At 37.0% G+C, this 18,080-nt stretch overlaps 1 protein-coding gene across 1 annotated transcript; it reads left to right on the top strand.

Annotated features, from left to right (window-relative positions):
* The first annotated feature begins 6,711 nt into the window (after positions 1-6,711).
* Positions 6,712-17,543, top strand: LOC100816042 (peroxisome biogenesis factor 10). The gene is made up of 12 exons (XM_003550210.5): positions 6,712-6,801; positions 7,317-7,665; positions 7,787-7,818; positions 7,920-8,009; positions 8,583-8,677; positions 8,801-9,002; positions 15,398-15,467; positions 15,553-15,631; positions 15,919-16,052; positions 16,120-16,211; positions 17,115-17,206; positions 17,290-17,543. The coding sequence occupies exons 1-12, from the start codon at positions 6,712-6,714 to the stop codon at positions 17,390-17,392; spliced, it is 1,428 nt and encodes a 475-aa protein (XP_003550258.2). The 3' UTR covers positions 17,393-17,543.
* The last annotated feature ends 537 nt before the right edge of the window (positions 17,544-18,080 follow it).

The raw sequence follows: 18,080 nt of genomic DNA, 5'->3' as shown, positions 1-18,080 counted from the left end.
TATTCCTCTTATTCGTCGTTCAACATATTATAGGTGTCAAATTGTTAAAGTGGGGTTGATTTGTCGCTTAACAAATGGTTTTTAGTTTGGTGACATACATTTCTATATAAGAATTATTGAGTCTCGTACAATAATCACTCTTGTAACTAGTGAGAATAAAATTTATGTTGGCAATCTTCTTTTGTTCATATTAATATTTCCACTTTGTTCGTTTCTCCGAGTTGAATGATTGAAGAGTTTGAGTGACTACCACTTTTGTCGGTAATCAAATAAGCAAAGCACACATTATTTGTTTTTTTTGTTGTCACTTTGCTCAGTTTTTTCAAGTACAAAGCACTATCTGTTGTAGTTCTCTTATTGGCTATTTTCTGGTGTGTTTACAATGCGATATTGGCTGAGTTTGCAACCAAATAATGTCTTATTTGTTTTGTCATCTAACTTGTGGTTTGATTCTTGAAAATGTATATATGTGTAGTGTTCTCATTGGCTTCTTTTCATATATATATATATATATATTCCTGAAAAATATTGTTGGCAATCGTTGGAGGAACGTGTCCCAACTTAAACGTCTAATTTTGTGGGTCATGTGAACCGTGAACGAGTATTTCCTTTTAACAGATTCGAGATAGTACATTGCAACTAAAAGCTAACCATATGAAGTTCATTTCTCATGGTTTATTATTGTCATGCACTGATCATGGGTTAAGTAAATATCTTTCAAGGAAAAATGGTGGCCCCAAGATTTCAAATTACATAAGCAGTACTGGGTCCGATTTTAATGTTATTTCAATTGTGTTGTGTGTGGCTTTTGATTTGAGTGATGCTTGGAGCTTTGAAATGGAAGATAAACTGAGAAGGCATGTGCCAATGAATAAGAGCATGTTTGGTTCACTGTTTTGTGGCTTCCAACATGCTTTTAGACCTTTAAACTCAGTTTTCTATTATGTTTGCCCGCCTCCAAAAGTCATTTTTTCACCAAAGTTTCACTCCAAACTGAGTTTTAGTCAGAATTAACATATGGATTGCTTATGAAAATTCATTTTTCCATGGCAGTAGTAATTTAACAGCAACATCAAATAAATAAAAGTACTTTTGATTAGTATTATCTAAACAAATTTTATTTTATCAACTTATTTTTGAACAAAAATACTTAAACATAAATCACATTATAATGTTTTTTTTTTTTATCAAACTTGAGTTTACATTTTACAATGTACTTTTGTTTGAAACTTATATTTGTAAACTTTAATTCAAATATGTACTAATTTTAAAATTACGACTTGTGTTGATTCTTAACGTTAAATTGAGATGTTTTGCACCATTCATTACATGATTGCTTTAGATCTTTATACAGCTGAATATTCTCGCAAGATATTAATTAATTAAGAGTCTAAAAAAACAGTTGAAATCTAATAATCTAAGCAGCCCCAAACACACACTAGCTCCACACATTACATTTTTTGGGTCAATACTCCACGTATTACTTAGCATGTCCCAGATATAATAAAATGGCCCCTTCTATGAATTTACATATAAAGTTTTGACATAGATCATGTGTATATTAAATCCTTGGATGAATGAACATTGAATTTTACAAGGTATTTTCTTTCAAGTATGATATTTTTAACATAATTATAATATTGTTAATTAGAGGTTAAAATAAGTTTTAATGGCATCACATGATGCAAGGGGCTTTTGTGTTCTTAGGATAAAAGTTAAGAAACCATTTACGTCTTTAATCAAAATTGAACTTATTAAAAGTGAAGGTTGTAATTTGATTTTAATGTATATAGTATTTTACAAACTATTAGATTCTGGTGATATATAAACTTAGGTAAAATATGTTTGAGGTATTAATTTTACTGTCATAATTTTTTTTTATTAATTTGGTCCATATAAAAATAAAATATATTTTTATTAGTAATTAGTGGTAACTGTTTTAGACAAAAATTTGAAGTGGCTAATAAACTTATATGTATAATTTAATTATAAATAAATTAAATAATTTGTAACGGTTAAAATCTTCAAAATGAATTAAATAATTTTTTAGAACTAAACATCCCTAAAAATTACAAGTTTATGTTACTTTTTGAATGATTTTCTTGTTATTTTTTATGAGATTAAAAGGAAAGATGAAATAATGGTGGATTTTGATGTCTTTTGAATGTGCTTAAAAAGATAAGAAAAGTAACTAAATTCGTTAATCAGTTAAAAAATCGTCTTAACAAATTTTTTATTAAAAACTAACAAAAATATATTTTATTTTTACAGGATCAAATTATAACAAATTTTTTTATAAGATGAAATTAATATTTTTTAAATTTTATAAGAACTCCAAACATATTTTGTCCTTTAAACTTTAATCAAAATAACTTATAGTTAAAGTGGAAAGTATTAGTTTATTATATAAAACATTTGCTCATAACAAAATTTAAAAAAACTTTCACAATACACTACTGCACCCATTTTTATTATTCAGGGAGTGCTTCTAGTTCTAGTTCATTAGCTCATTTTGTATAATTGTCTTTTTTTCTTTTCAATATACTAGGTCCGAGGCCCAGTTAGAAACATATACTGCTACTACTATTAACAAGTAACTATTTAGCGCACCTTACTATTTGCTCTTGTGTACTGGATTACGAATTTAGCAATTTATAATATATCACGAATTACCCAATCCGTAATGTACTTGGAGTACTTAGACTGCACCTGTAATTTTTTTGAATTGAATTAAAAAAGTTTTTCATTTAAAATAAATAGAGTTTTAGGAAAACAAATGATAAATTTTTTGTAATTAAATAAATAAGGAGAAATAACTTTATAAAAATAATGATTTGAAGGAAAAAAAATATTTGATTTATTTATTTGATAGGAAATAAAATAGAGTATTTGTTTATAAAATAATAAATAAAGAAAAATAGAGTAAATAATAGGCTTTGAGTACCGTAGCTATAAATAGAGGTATCTTAGGTCAATTTTCATATTGACGATACTCTCTACGTCTCCTCTGGATTGTCGTAAAATTTTGATATGTGATTCTCGATTAATTTTCACACATCTTCACCGATGGGATTTGCAAAATAACGTCTATGGATGGAGAAATACTCATCGCACGTAGACAGTGGAATGAAGACTTCAATTCCTTCTTCTTCTCTATAACGTTTGAGAATTCTATCAGAGCAGTCGTTATTGTTGTCACAATACACACGTGAACCTGCTTAGAGGTAATGGATGAGTTTATCGCAATTGGGGTTAGAATGAACATGTATAACAATCCTTAGAGGATCAAATTAGAGTTTATTTTGGGATGTTTATTGGATTGAAATTCTTCCTGTATGATTATGTGGAATTATTTGAGGGGTTTTACTCCCCGTGGATTGAGAAATATTTTTGTATAGTTTGTTTGTGTTTTTGATAGGATTAACGTGATAAATAGTTATATTGGGATCATGAAGTTATGATTGAAATTGTGTATAAGTGATAAATTAAATATGTGATGAATTATGGGATAACATGTTGTTTTGAAATTATAATATTGTTATTGAGATTGAGCATAAGTACAAAGTTGAACATGTGTCAATTTGTGAGATATACGTAAACATGCGATGGTGGATTGTAACATTATGAGATGTGAAATTGTGAACATGAGATTTAGTGTTGGATCAAGTGGCCTCGGAATAATTAAGAAGGGGGGATTGAATTAATTATTAATGAACATTTACTAATTAAAAATCTATCATTCTTAATGTTACTAGATTCAATTAGGCTTTTACTATAATGTTAAGAAAGTAAAGAACAGAAATAGAAACTTAACCAAAAGTAAAAGCGATAATTAAAGTGCACAACGGAAATTAAAGAGTGTAGGGAAGAGGAAGACAAACACAAGAATTTTATACTGGTTCGACAACAACTCGTGTCTACATCCAGTCCCCAAGCAACCTGCGGTCCTTGAGATTTCTTTTCAACCTTGTAAAAACCTCTACAAGCAAAGATCCACAAGGGATGTACCCTCCCTTGTTCTCTTTGAACAACCAAGTGGATGTACCCTCCACTTGAACTAATCCACAAGAGATGTATCCTCTCTTGTTCTCAGTTACAACAACCCAAGTAGATGTACCATCTACTTGTACCACAAAGGATGTACCCTCCAATGTGTTAAGACAAAGTTCTGAGGCGGTTAGTCCTTTGAATCTTTGTGAAGGGGAAATAAAAGATATTTCAGGCGGTTAGTCCTTTGAAATCTTTTGTTTAAGGGAAATGGAAGAATCAAAAGAATTCTCAGACTTTGTCTTTTTGAATTCTTTGAAAAGGGAGAAGGGAGACACAAAAGAATTCAGGCGGTTAGTCCTTTGTTCTTTTGGAAAAAGGAGAAGAGAGACACAAAAAGAATTCAGGCAGTTAGTCCTTGTCGAATTCTTTTTGGCAAAGGGAGAAGAGAATTAAAAGATATCGCACACTTTTGTTTTCTGTAGAAGAACAAGGTTTGGAAAACAGAAAACTTAGAAAGCTTTTGGCAAAGGAAGAAGAAGAAAGATGAGAAGCAAAGGTTTCAAGATTTCTCAAAAGTAGTTCAAGAAATTCTAAAAGTTGTAAGAGTTATTGAAATGCAAGTCAAGATCTTGCTTTTATAGACTCTTCATGCCTGATCAAGAAAACCATTAGAAGAGTTATAACCTTGAGAAAATCTTTGAGAAAACCATTTGAAGAGTTACATCTCTTGATTTTTTATTCAGAACGTGTCACTGGTAATCGATTACCATAACCATATAATCGATTACACAAAGCATTTTATGAAAAGATGTGACTCTTCACAATTGAATTTGAATTTCAACGTTCAGATACACTGGTAATCGATTACCAATATATTGTAATCGATTACACCATTTAACAATCAATTGGAACGTTACAAGTTCAGTTAAAAGCTTTTGAAATCAAACTTTGTCATTGGTAATCGATTACAGGTAATTGGTAATCAATTACCAGAGAGTAAAAACTCTGGTAACTTAGAAAATTTTGAGAAAAACTCTTTTGAAAAACAAAATTGTGCTATGTTTGTTTTTTGAAAAATCTTTTCAATACTTCCCTTGTGAAGTCTTCTTGATTTCTTCTCTTGAATCTTGAATTCATCTTCTCTTGAATCTTGATTCTTCTTGATGTCATTTCTTGAATCTTGAAATTAATCTTGATTTTGAACTTGTTGACTCAATCTTGAAATCATTCTCTTGGGCTTTTTGTCATCATCAAGACTACTTGAATCAACTTGATTCATCATCATGAAGCTTGCTTCTACAATCTTCCCCTTTTTGATGATGACAACCCTGAAATCAAGAAACACATACACATTCTTTTTCCTAGTCGATTACTCACTTAATTCTCCATATTTTCCCCCTTTGTTTTTGAGTTTAAGCTTCACTTGAAATTAAATTACTTAAATATATGAGTTCTTGATTTAATCCCTATTTTCTCTCCCCCTTTGGCATCAACAAAAAGCCAAAGTGCGTAAAACATACATGATTTTAAAAAAGAACATACACATAGCATCCATTGTAAATCAATCATAAAAGATTCTAAACTAATCATGAAGCAAGACATGAATAAACCAAATTAAAATGTAAACCACATAGTCATATAACATAATTCATAAATGTTCAGTCATACTAAGCAAATATTAAAAGAAATACTAAATGTTCAAATGTCATAATAATATAGCCAAATACACGACTAGAAATCAAAGTACTAATAATACTAAAGATAATAAAATCTAAGATGATGGTGGTGGTGGTGGTAGATCAAAGCATATGCAGATGCAAGTGACATCTCCTTCATCCTTGGTGATCCTTGAGTCCATCTCGTCAAATCGCTTGTCCACTTGTAGTTCCAAAGCATCAAACCTTTCACCAACATAGGTTTGAAGACCATCGAACCTGTCCAAAATCTTTTGAAGAAGAGAGGAATCCTCTCCAACAGGTAAGTTTCCTTCATCATCAATGGGTTGAGCACCCTTTTTTTACCCAAGAGCTATCATGCTCTTTGCGGTAACCAAAAGATGCAATCACAACAGCACCAATCAAAAAGGATCTCTTGATTGGAACATAAGGTTCAGAATCAAGAGGGATGTTAAAGTGTTGAAGGAAAAGAATGACTAGGTATGGATATGGCAATGGAGTATTTAATCGCAATGCCTTATGCATGCGATATCGGACTAAGTGTGCCCAATCAATTTGTCGGCCAGTATGAAAAGCCCACATAACAATAAGATCTTCTTTAGAAACCTGAGCAAGGTTTGAAGATCTTGGAAGTAAAATACGTACAATGAGATAGTGAAGGATGCGGCTTTCAAAAGCCAATGATTCGGCAAGTAGCCTTCCGGTCATATCCGCTTGGTTGGTGCAAATCAACCGGCGGACATCATGCACAGAGAAATCAAATTTCCAATCATCATTCAGTGCACCTTCAAATGATACACCCTTACTAGATAATTGGGTCAAGTCATAGAATAGGGATTGGTCAATGACCATTTTTATCCCATAAACCTCAGAAATCAAAGTGCTTTCTTGAATTTCGAGATTAGAATAGAAAGTTTTAACAAATTCAGAATAAACAAGCACTTTCAAAAATATAAAAGGAATGAGGTCTGAGTTATGAAATGCCTGAATGCGTTCAAAACTCTCATTGAAAAAGAAATCCATGTCAATGAATTTTGAATTGATAATGAAACAAGAAGAGAAAAGATTTATGTACCGTATTTATTGTTCTTCTGATGAGAATAACGAGAAAGAGGAAATAGAGGAGGAAATCTGCGTTTCTTGAGCCTCAGAATGCCGTTGGCAGGATTGAGAGTGTGAATTTTATGTAAAACGTGTGGGTGAATGTTGGATACCAACGTCCAAGAGATACATTGTGTCAAAAGTCCTACTGTAGGATACTTTGCTACTATCAGGGTGTGGAGTTTACATATACAGTTTATTTTTTTGGAAAGTAGCTTATTGGTTGTAAAGGTTTTTTGGGGTGGATGTTTACGTGATATTTATAGGGAGCTTTTGTGTATTTCCTTTAAACTATCTTGATACACTTGTACTTCGATTGGATCTTAATGATATTATTTTGTAATAATATTGGAATTTTAATTTATTATTTTTGTAATAATATTTTGAAGCCCTTAAATATTAGTGACGAAATTTATACAAGTTGTTATTTCCTTGTCCGTCAGCAAGAGGAGATTATAACAAGCATTTGTTGTACTTGTATTGTAGCCTTTCAAATAAAATGATTATATAAATTAAATATATAAGACTTTTATTAATAAGTTGTTGTAGCATAGTGATAAGTATTTTCACTCGTTTTTTTTTTCCATTTTATTTTTCTGTCTTTTATTTTTTTTCAATGAATTAAGAAAACTTCGAAAACGTTTTAACAAAACAAAGCAGTGGAAGATAAGAACGTTAAAACAGTTACAAAAAAAAAAGGCCATGGGGTGGGGTCACCTCGGAAGACATGGCTCAGATTCCGGCGACGGCGCGGTTGCCGGTCCAAGCACCTCCTCCACCGAGCCACGGCGGTTCCCTCTCGCAGCTCAGCCGGAAATTATGCGCGCCGCCGAGAAGGACGATCAATACGCCTCTTTCGTTTACGAAGCCTGTCGCGACGCATTTCGCCACCTCTTTGGTTCCTCTCTCTCTCTCTTTTCTTTCTTCGGTTAATAATAATATAACACTTCCGATTACGAATTAACTATCAAATTTTCAATTAACTGTATTCTGTTGTTGTCTTGACTCTCTTGGCGCAGGTACCAGAGTTGCAGTGGCTTACCAAAACGAGGTAACCTCTCTCTGTCGTTTAGAGCGAGATTTTGCGTTTTAACACTTTGAAGTTTGAACATAAAGTGAGTAACTTCGTTTTCCGTGTTGATTGCGTCGTAGACGAAACTTTTAGGGCAGATGCTTTACTATGTTCTCACTACTGGCTCGGGACAGCAAACCCTGGGAGAGGAATACTGCGACATTACTCAGGTTTCGTACTCGAAACTCTTAAAATTCGGTTGAGGATTGGTTATGTTATGCATTTTGAATTTGCTCTGCGATGTTTGATATTGTGAAAAATTGCGGACAATTGTGATTGATGTGGCTGCAATTGTGATTGCGAATTTCCCAAAAATGTTGACATTGTTACTAGTGTTATATTCTTGAAAAATAGCGACCTAGTATGACTGATGTTTTGATTCTTCTGTTGAGGATTGGTTATCTTATGCCTTTTGAATTTCCGGTGACACTTTGATGTTTGATATTGCGAAAAATTGAGGACAAATATGATTGATGGGTTGCAATTGTGGTTGCGCATGGTTTTTAAAAACCTTAATGGTGTTGTATTCTTGAAGAATTGTGAACAAATATGACTGATGTGGTCACAATTGTGGTCTTCACATTGTGGCCTCAATTGTGATTGTGGACTGTTTTTTAAAACCTTGATATTGTTATATTTTTTAATTGGAGGTTTGGGTTTTGTGTTGCTGGATATTCGTACCTGATTTGATGAATTTCCCTATTGTTCTGGCATCATCTGGATGTTGTTGATTGGTTTGTTAGGTTGCTGGACCTTATGGACTTCCTCCTACTCCTGCGAGGCGTGCTCTTTTCATTGTATATCAGACTGCTATTCCATATATCGCAGAACGAATTAGGTTGATTGTCACTTGTTTCATTTAAATTTTACTTTTTCTTGGTTGTTCCTTCCAATTATCAATGTGATTGAGCTGTGTGTTTGTCAAATTTTATGATGACTTGATTGTTTGTTAATTCCACAGTTCTAGAATTGCTTCGCAAGGCATTGTCCTTACTGACTCAGAGTTTGCTGAGGGTTTTGGTGAAAATGCCCACAGTAGCCATAGTTCTCAGATTTCTGACGCCAGTCTTTCATCCTCGTCGGGACAATCTGTTACTACTCTGTCAAGGTTGAAGGGTAAACTGAGTGCATTTTGGTTGCATTTGGTTCAGAGATGGCCTACGGTATATTAATTAATCCTTGCTGATACTTTGCTCATTCAGAGATGGCCTACAGATCTGGAAGTCAATATATTTTCCTTTGGGAACACTTGGTATTTTTTATTACAACCATATACTGTTGGTTCTTTTAAATTATCAGGGAATTTACAAGTTAGGTTACAATTGGCCACTCCCATGGGACACAACTTGTTTCTGTTAGGAATCATGTCTTTAGATGGGATAAGCCCTTCAAAGTTTATCACCGTAGGCCCAAAACTAATAAGTAATGTATCCTAGAAGGATGGGGGTAGCAGGGAATTACAGAGTCTGTTAGTGGTAGTGGAAGTTTGTTAGTAATGATTGAGGGTGTGTGCATTTTGTTATAAGGGAATGATGTATTGTTGACGAGGGGATCTTTTTGGATCAGAAATAGAATTGGAGTGTTGAGACGTTCTCAAACTTGGGGGATCTCTACTCTCAGATATTTCCCTTATTCACTTATTCTTCTTCCCAACTTACCTTTTCTGCAAGCACCATTGATACAATTCGTATCATTGATGCTTTCATTGAGAGTTACCCTTATTCGTATGTGTACGCGAATGACATCTCAATGTCTTGATATCGTGGAGGCCAACCTTGCTGCCATCAAACTCGCTCTTCAATCCCATGAGTCTTCCATTTCCACCCAATCCACCAAGCTCAATTCACTTGTCTCCTTTGTCAGTGAGCTCTCAAAGTTTGTATCCATCCTTTGCGACGAAATACACGTGTCTCGTTTTTCTGTCTCCAGCAGTCCGCTTCGTCGTACCCCTGACAACGACAACTTATACTCAAAGCGCGTTGATCTTCCCCGATTTTTGGGCAAAGACCCCGTTGGGGGTTAGCCAAGGTGGAGATCTACTTTTCCGTTCAGAATACTCCATCGGAAATGCGCATTTTCCCCGCTCAGATTTGTATGGAGGGCATGTCATGGCACTGGTTCAAGGTCCTCTCAAACTCCAATCCATACCTCCACTAGGAATCCTTCAAGCGTGCTCTCCTAGACCACTATAGCGACAACCAGTCGGTTAGCCCTTTTGCTCAACTTAAGCTTCTTCATCAATCTACCACCATCAACGAATATGTGGAGGCCTTTGAGGTCCTCATGGCTCAAGTTTCTCTGCTCTCTGAGGACCAATATATGGGGTTCTTTTTGGGTGGACTACGTGACGACATTCGCGTAGAGGTGCTCCTATTCGAACCTCCCAATCGTCACTGCCTGATCTCCATTGCTCGTTTAATCGAACGAAAATCGGATCGCTCTCCTCCCCAGCGAGGTAGACCCAGTTGGCGCCCTCCTCCTTTGTCCCATTCCTCCTTCTTAGGAAACTCCATGTTGGTGGAGGCCAATGTTCCCAGCATTTGGAACCTATGAGTCCTACACGGTCTATGGGCTCTTCTAATGGGCCTAGAGACAAGGGGGCTCGATCTGGTCCCAGATCACCCGGATCCAACTCGCGAGCAAGTACCCGAAACCTTTCCTACCTGGAACTGATGAATAGGTGTAATCGTGGGCTTTGTTTCAAATGTGGAGGCAATTAGGGTCCGACCCACCATTGCCTAGACTGTCATTTGTGTCTTCTCATCTGGGAAGGTGACGACCCACCACCTGACCCCTTCGTCTCTGGCCGTCGACGCACCTTCCGGCGAAGGTGAGATAATGCTCTATCAAATTTTGGATTATAGAGCTCTTGATCCTAGGAATTTGGCCAAGTCGCGAACCATCAAGTTGGAGGGTGAGTTGATTGGCCACCCAATTCTTCTACTCGTGGATAGTGGAGCTACACAACTTTATTGCGCGTGAGTTGGTGAGCTCGCTCAATCTAGAGGTTACACCGACTTATTTGTTCAGTGTGGGTTTGGGTAATTGTTCCAAATGCTCTTCTTAGGGCATTTGTCACGCTGTCTGTGTCAAAGTGGGCCAATATACTATGTTGGTGGATGCTTATGTGTTAGATTTGGGAGGAGTTGATGTAATTTCGGGGATAGCTTGGCTGGAAAATGTGGGTCGCACTACCATTGATTGGCGAAAGAAAACAATTAGTTCCGAAGATCACAGCCAAACAGTCTTGTTGCAGGGTTACCATCTCCATGAGCACCCTTGAACTCCTGCGCTCCAAGGAATGCTCCAGAGGCTGACTTTGGAGGACTCTATCCCAACATGACCCTCCGACCCTGAACTTCCTCTAGATTTGCAACATGCGTTGTCTTCTCATGAATCGGTTTTCTTTCCTTGACAGGACCTACCTCTACGGCACGATTATGACCATTCCATTACCTTGCTCCCTGACACCAATCCAGTTAGCATGCAACCATACATATATGCTTACCACCACAAGGACAAGATAGAGCGTCAGGTAGAGGAGCTTCTAACAGAAGGTATTATTCGCCATTCTATTAGTCCATTTTCGAGCCCCATCATCTTGGTAAAGAAGAAAGATGATTCATGGAGGATGTGTGTGGACTTTAGAGCCCTCAACAAAGTCACGGTTTTAGACAAGTACCCTATTCCGACCATCAATGAGCTCCACGACTCTCGCATCTTTTCAAAGCTTGATTTAAAATCTGGCTTTCATTAGATTCGCATGAAGGAATCTAACATACCCAAAACAACATTCCGCAGTCATGAATGCCACTATGAGTACCTCATGATGCCATTTGGTCTTATGAACGCCCCAGCTACCTTCCAATCAACCATAAATGCTGTTTTCCGACCACTTCTTCGCTGGTTTGTGCTCGTCTTTTTCAATGATATTCTAGTATACAATCCAGATTGGCCTACACACTTATCACACCTTAATGAAGTTCTGTCAATGTTGGCCTACCACTCCTTTGTGGCGAATCGAAAAAAGTGCTCATATGACCTCACTTCCATCAACTACCTGGGTTATGTCATCTCAACAACGGGTGTCCAAATGGATCCTTTGAAGGTCAGAGCAGTGTTGGAATGGCTTGATCCAACCGCCACCAAAGAAATTTGCAGATTCTTGGGTCTTGCAGGGTACTGTAGAAGTTTCATCCGTGACTATGGTAAAATGGCCCAGCCATTTACGACTTTAAGAAAGAAAGAGGGATTCTTTTGCGGTGAGGAGCAGGCGAGTGCTTTTGCCTTGCTCAAGCAATGTTTGACTTCCTTCCCAGTTCTAGCATTATCAGATTTCACGCAGGAGTTTGTTATTGAATGCAACGCCTCAGGATGAGGAATTGGTGTTGTCCTGATGCAAAACTGCCAACCCATTGCATATTTTAGTGAAGCCTTTGCCCCTAAGACGCAAGCTAAATCAGTTTATGAAAAGTAGATAATGGCTTTAGCGTTTTCGGTCAACACTAGCGGCATTATGTATTGGGTCTAAGGTCTATAACGATCATAGCAGCTTGCGTCACTTGCTCCAGTAGAGGCTCGCAACCACTGATCAGCAATGTTGGTTGGTGAAATTGATGGGGTTCCAATTTGAAGTGGTGTATAAGCCTAGACCGGAGAATAAGGCCGATGATGCTCTTTCGCATCAAATGAGTTCAGGGGAGTTGGGGGCCATTTCTATAAGCCCATTATGGGTGGATTTTCCCACCATTTGCAACAAGTTTCAACAAGATGCAGAGTTGAGCCAATTGTCTTCCCAGATTCAGAGTGATCCAACATCGATGTCGCAATATGTTCAACGTGAAGGTCTCGTCCTTTTCAAGGGGCGCTTAATTTTACCCAAGACTTCTGCTATCATTCCGGCACTCGTAGCAGAATTCCACTCCACAGCGATAAGGGGCCACTCAGGTTTCACTAAGACATATAAGCGTCAGGCTGTGAATTTTTATTGGAAAGGGATGAAAATACCATTATGGATTACATCCACCACTATGATGTATGCCAGAGAAACAAATACCAGGCCTTGTCTCCAACTAGGTTATTGCAACCCATCCTAATTCAAGAGGTGGTGTGGGATGATATATCTTTAGATTTTATTTCTGGCTTACCTCGTTCTTAGGGGTACGACGTGATTCTCGTGATTATGGATCGATAATCCTAATACCCTCACTTGTTGTCACTAAAACACTCCTGCATTGATCATACAGTGGTGGAAGTATTTATCCTGGATGTGGCTAAATTGCATGGAGTTCCCAAATCCATTATTAGTGATTGTGATCCTATGTTTTTGAGCAAATTCTGGAGTGAAATGTTTAGACTCCAGGGTACAACATTGAGGAAGAGCATGACTTATCACCCATAAACTGACGGCCAAACAGAGGTGGTTAATAGATGTTTGGAGACCTACTTGTGTTGTTTTGCTTCTGAACAACCAACTAAATGGCATCTTTGGCTTTCATGGGTTGAATAATGGTACAATACTTCTTTCTATTTGGCTACTGGAAAGACTCCCTTCAAGGTCGTTTATGGACGAGCTCCTCCATCTGTGCGTCGTTTTTTGCCAGGTGAGACATCCGTGGATTTCGTAGCCTTGGTATTGTTCGATAGAGACGAGGCTATTCGCCAATTGAAAGCTCATCTGCACCGTGCCCAACAATCCATGAAGAAGGCAGTAGACAAACATCGTCGTGCTGTGTCTTTTGCGGAGGGGGATTGGGTGTTCATTAAGTTGCACCCTCATAGACAGCTCACGGTGGCCCGACGTATTAATCCCAAACTCTCATCCCGCTATTTTGGGCCGTTTCAAATTCTATCATGAGTCGAAGAGGTGGCCTACAAGCTTAAGCTTCCGGAATCCGCAAAAGTTCATCCGGTTTTTCATGTGTTGTTTGTTTATGCATTACCCCCTGGTCTGACTATGGAAGAATCAGATTCCCCCTTACCCGAAGCAGTGCTGGCCATGCATGAAGGCAAAATGGATGGAAGCTGTGCAGAATGGCTGATTCTTTGGAAATCTCAGCCGGTGGAGGAAGCTACATGGGAATCAGAAACCTCCATTCATACCAGGTTTCCTTCATTTAGCCTTGAGGACAAGGCTAATTTGATAGAGGGAGATATTGTTAGGAATCATGTCTCTGGATGGGATAAGCCCTTCAAAGTTTATCACTGTAGGCCTAAAACTAATAAGTAATGCATTCTAGAAGGATGGGGGTAGTCAGGGAATTACAGAGTCTGTTAGTGGTAGTCAGGGAATCACAATTGGTTTGCATCAAGGGTCAACCCTTAGCCCCTACCTTTTTACCTTAATTCTGGATGTCCTCACGGAACAAATCCAAGAGATAGCGCCGAGATGCATGCTTTTTGCAGATGACATAGTCCTCCTTGGAGAGTCGAGGGAGGAGTTGAATGAGAGGTTGGAAACTTGGAGACGAGCTCTAGAAATACATGGTTTTCGCCTAAGCAGAAGCAAATCGGAGTATATGGAATGTAAGTTCAACAAAAGAAGGAGGGTTTCTAACTCAGAGGTGAAAATAGGAGACCATATTATCCCTCAAGTCACACGGTTTAAATATCTTGGGTCTGTAATACAGGATGATGGAGAAATTGAAGGGGATGTAAATCATCGCATTCAAGCAGGATGGATGAAATGGAGAAAAGCATCGGGGGTGTTATGTGATGCAAAGGTACCGATCAAGCTAAAGGGAAAGTTTTATCGGACTGCGGTAAGACCGGCGATTTTGTACGGAACAGAATGTTGGGCGGTCAAGAGCCAACATGAGAATAAAGTAGGTGTAGCGGAGATGAAGATGTTGCGGTGGATGTGTGGTAAGACTCGACAGGATAAAATTAGAAACGAAGCTATTAGAGAGAGGGTTGGAGTAGCGCCTATTGTAGAGAAGATGGTGGAAAATAGACTTAGGTGGTTTGGGCATGTAGAGAGAAGACCGGTAGACTCTGTAGTGAGGAGAGTAGACCAGATGGAGAGAAGGCAAACAATTCGAGGCAGAGGAAGACCCAAAAAGACTATAAGAGAGGTTATTAAAAAGGATCTCGAACTTAATGATTTGGATAGAAGTATGGTACTTGATAGAACATTATGGCGGAAGTTGATCCATGTAGCCGACCCCACCTAGTGGGATAAGGCGTTGTTGTTGTTGTTGTTGTTAGTGGTAGTGAAAGTTTGTTAGTGATGATTGAGGGTGTGTGCATTCTGTTATAAGGGAATGCTGTATTGTTGAGGAGGGGATCTTTTTAGATCAGAAATAGAATTGGAGTGTTGAGACGTTCTCACACTTGGGGGAGCTCTGCTCTCAGATATTTACCTTATTCACTTATTCTTCTTACCAACTTACCTTTTCTGCTGGCACCATTGATACAATTCGTATATCAATTCGTATCAGGTTCATTCCATTTGTATCGGTTTTGTAACAATTTGACTGCATTTAATTTGCCTAGTTAAATGCAATTCTGTGTGTGAGTGTTTTTTCCTCTGAATCTAGTCTTTATGCCCTGCCACCAGATGCTCCCTTTTGTCCGTGAGTTGTTGCAGTTGGTTCTCCGTGCTAATCTCATGTTATTCTACTTTGAAGGTGATTCTTTGCTTGATGGACTCATGTTAGTTGTGAAATGTGTAAAAACAAGATTTCTAAGTCATGCCATTGTTTAATCTGGCAGGCCTCTATTATCATATACCCAAACGTGCTGCAAGCATTCGTTATGTATTTATTGGAAAAGCATCAAATCAAAGACCCAGGTAATTACTTTTGAAATTTTAAGATTTCAAAATGTGTGAGCAATTTGGGAAATTTTCATCTTGAATTTGCTTCATATGACATAGTATGAGCATAAACGGTTATCTATTCTGACTGTTAAGTTTAATTTTGTCCTTGTCTTCATGTACTAGACCTTGGGTTTGTGTTGTTGTTTACTAAATTTCTCTATCATTTCTTATTTTCATATTAGTCATTTTAGTAACCAGATTTCTTCTCTTGAGATTTTTTATTTACAGAACCTGTTCTCTGTAATTTTGCTTCTTTGCAGATACCAAATACTAGGAGTATTTCTGTTGATTCAACTTTGTATACTAGCTGCTGAAGGGCTGCGTCGAAGAAATTTTACTTCAATTGCTGGTTCAGTTCATCAAGCATCCTTCACAAACCATGATAGATCAGCAGGTTATTGATGATTATTTATTCAGTTAGTTTTTTTTTCATAGCCTGATTCCCCAATCATGTATTGCAGGGCATGGTTTGCCTGTTTTAAATGAAGAGGGTACTTTGGCAACTCCAGATATTGACAAAGGAAGTTGGGTCTCTGAATCTTCATCTTCTGAGGTTCAATTCCCTCATCAGATTATCCTGTGCCTCCCCCCATCCTTTTTAATTAACAATATTTTAGTGTATGCTTGTTGTTCTGAGTGAGGTTAAATTATAGGTGACCATGTGTGTAATATATGATACTTTGGAAAATTTTGGTTCTGCATGGAGATAGAATAAACATGCTTTGAAAGTTGAGTATCATTTTTTTTAGAAGGATATGAAAGAATTCTATTTAGTTATTTTTTTAATGAGTAGTGATAAGTTTTAATTGCCGAATGACAACATGTGATCCATGTGGCTGACCCATCTAGTGGGATAAGGCTTTGCTGTTGTTGTTGTTGTTGTGAAAATATTAAATAAACTAGACATTTCTTTTGTTCAGATTTGAGAACATAAAATTCATTTTAATACTTAAAATTTTTTAAGTAACTAGAAGCATTTAATGGAAAGTACTAAGTGTTCCTTAATCAGTGCCCTTTACTAATTAGCAAAAGCCTAAGAAGGTGGAAATAACAAAGTAAAGTGTATAGTTTGATTATGTAGATACAATATGTTTCAACTCAACTTGATGAATTAGAATTTGTATAATCTGGTTTTTGTGATGACAATGCATGTGGGTGGGTTTCCCTCAACTTGTATGGGTCCTAATGAAGACTGTATCAGTGCTTTGGTTACGATCCAAATTGTTCACACTTTGGGGGATTTACCTTTGGTTGAATGTTGTTGATAAAAGACATACCTAATTACGTTCATTGACAAACGCCAAGATCTAAAGAGCTTCGCAGGAAGCCTATTGTTTAATGAGAAAAGAGTTGATTTACCATGGGAGAATGAAGTAAAAAGCAGAGAATTAAGTAGTTCTATCATGTCATCTCAAGAGCATCAAGTGTTTTTGATGAATCCTTTTTCTGTTTGCAGTATCATGCAACTAGTGGGGTTAGCAAGTGCACACTTTGCCTGAGTAATCGTCAGCACCCAACTGCTACTTCCTGTGGTCATGTATTCTGCTGGTATTGTCTTTGTGCATTCTTACTGCTTTCCATGTACCCGCTTCTTGCTGTGTCTCATCTTGTGTTTGATGTAATCCATGCAGGAACTGTATCACGGAATGGTGCAACGAAAAGCCAGAGTGCCCTCTTTGTCGCACGCCCATAACACACTCGAGTCTAGTTTGTGTATATCATTCGGACTTCTAGAATCTGCTCCTCTTTATGTACATATATAGAAGATAGCATCAAAGGCAACATTTTCTTCATCTTGGATCTTACAAGGACTGTATGAACATTTGAGCAATTCAGTTTTGTATTAGGATTTCAATAATCAATTTGATTGCACTATTAGGTCCAAGTTTCATCTCTTTTCTTGTATAATCTTATAATGAATTGGATTTTGTTTTGTTGTTGGAAAAAGATAACCATTATAGCACAACTATCACTGGATGGTAATCCTGCATTAATTATTTCTCTCCACAGTGGGTGGTGCTAATGAGGTTTATGCCACTAAGCCTGCTGCTCAAATTGTTTTAGAAACATAACATTACGGGTTGTGTTGGTTTTCCTTCTACATGCTATCAATAGAGACAAATTTTAAGAGGCCCAATTCGGCTCATGATGCAGAATCCGAAGTTCCTCTTATATCTAACACAAACTATGGATTTGGGATTTAAATTTGAAATCACTGAAATAACTGTGTTGTGTTAGTTGATATATGCATTTTTTTACGTTGATAATACTCGCACACCCCTCAGTTAATTGAACTAGATTCCCTCGTTAGTTTGATATATGCGATTATGATGATTTATCAATAATAAATCCAAAGAGTATGTAATGCATTTGTGTTGATATTTTAAGTTCGTAGATGATCTTCATAGAAAAAAATATTGAA

Source organism: Glycine max, chromosome 17, assembly GCF_000004515.6.
Source record: "Glycine max cultivar Williams 82 chromosome 17, Glycine_max_v4.0, whole genome shotgun sequence".
NCBI lineage: Eukaryota > Viridiplantae > Streptophyta > Magnoliopsida > Fabales > Fabaceae > Glycine > Glycine max.
This window is presented reverse-complemented; position numbering and strand designations above follow the sequence as displayed.

Coding starts and splice junctions, on each gene's coding strand:
- LOC100816042 (XM_003550210.5), top strand. CDS start 6,712: ATGAAACAAGAAGAGAAAAGATTTATGTACCGTATTTATTGTTCTTCT. Junction 9,003..15,397: donor TGGTTCAGAGATGGCCTACG/GTATATTAATTA, acceptor CCCTGCCACCAG/ATGCTCCCTTTTGTCCGTGA. Junction 16,212..17,114: donor CTGAATCTTCATCTTCTGAG/GTTCAATTCCCT, acceptor TTCTGTTTGCAG/TATCATGCAACTAGTGGGGT.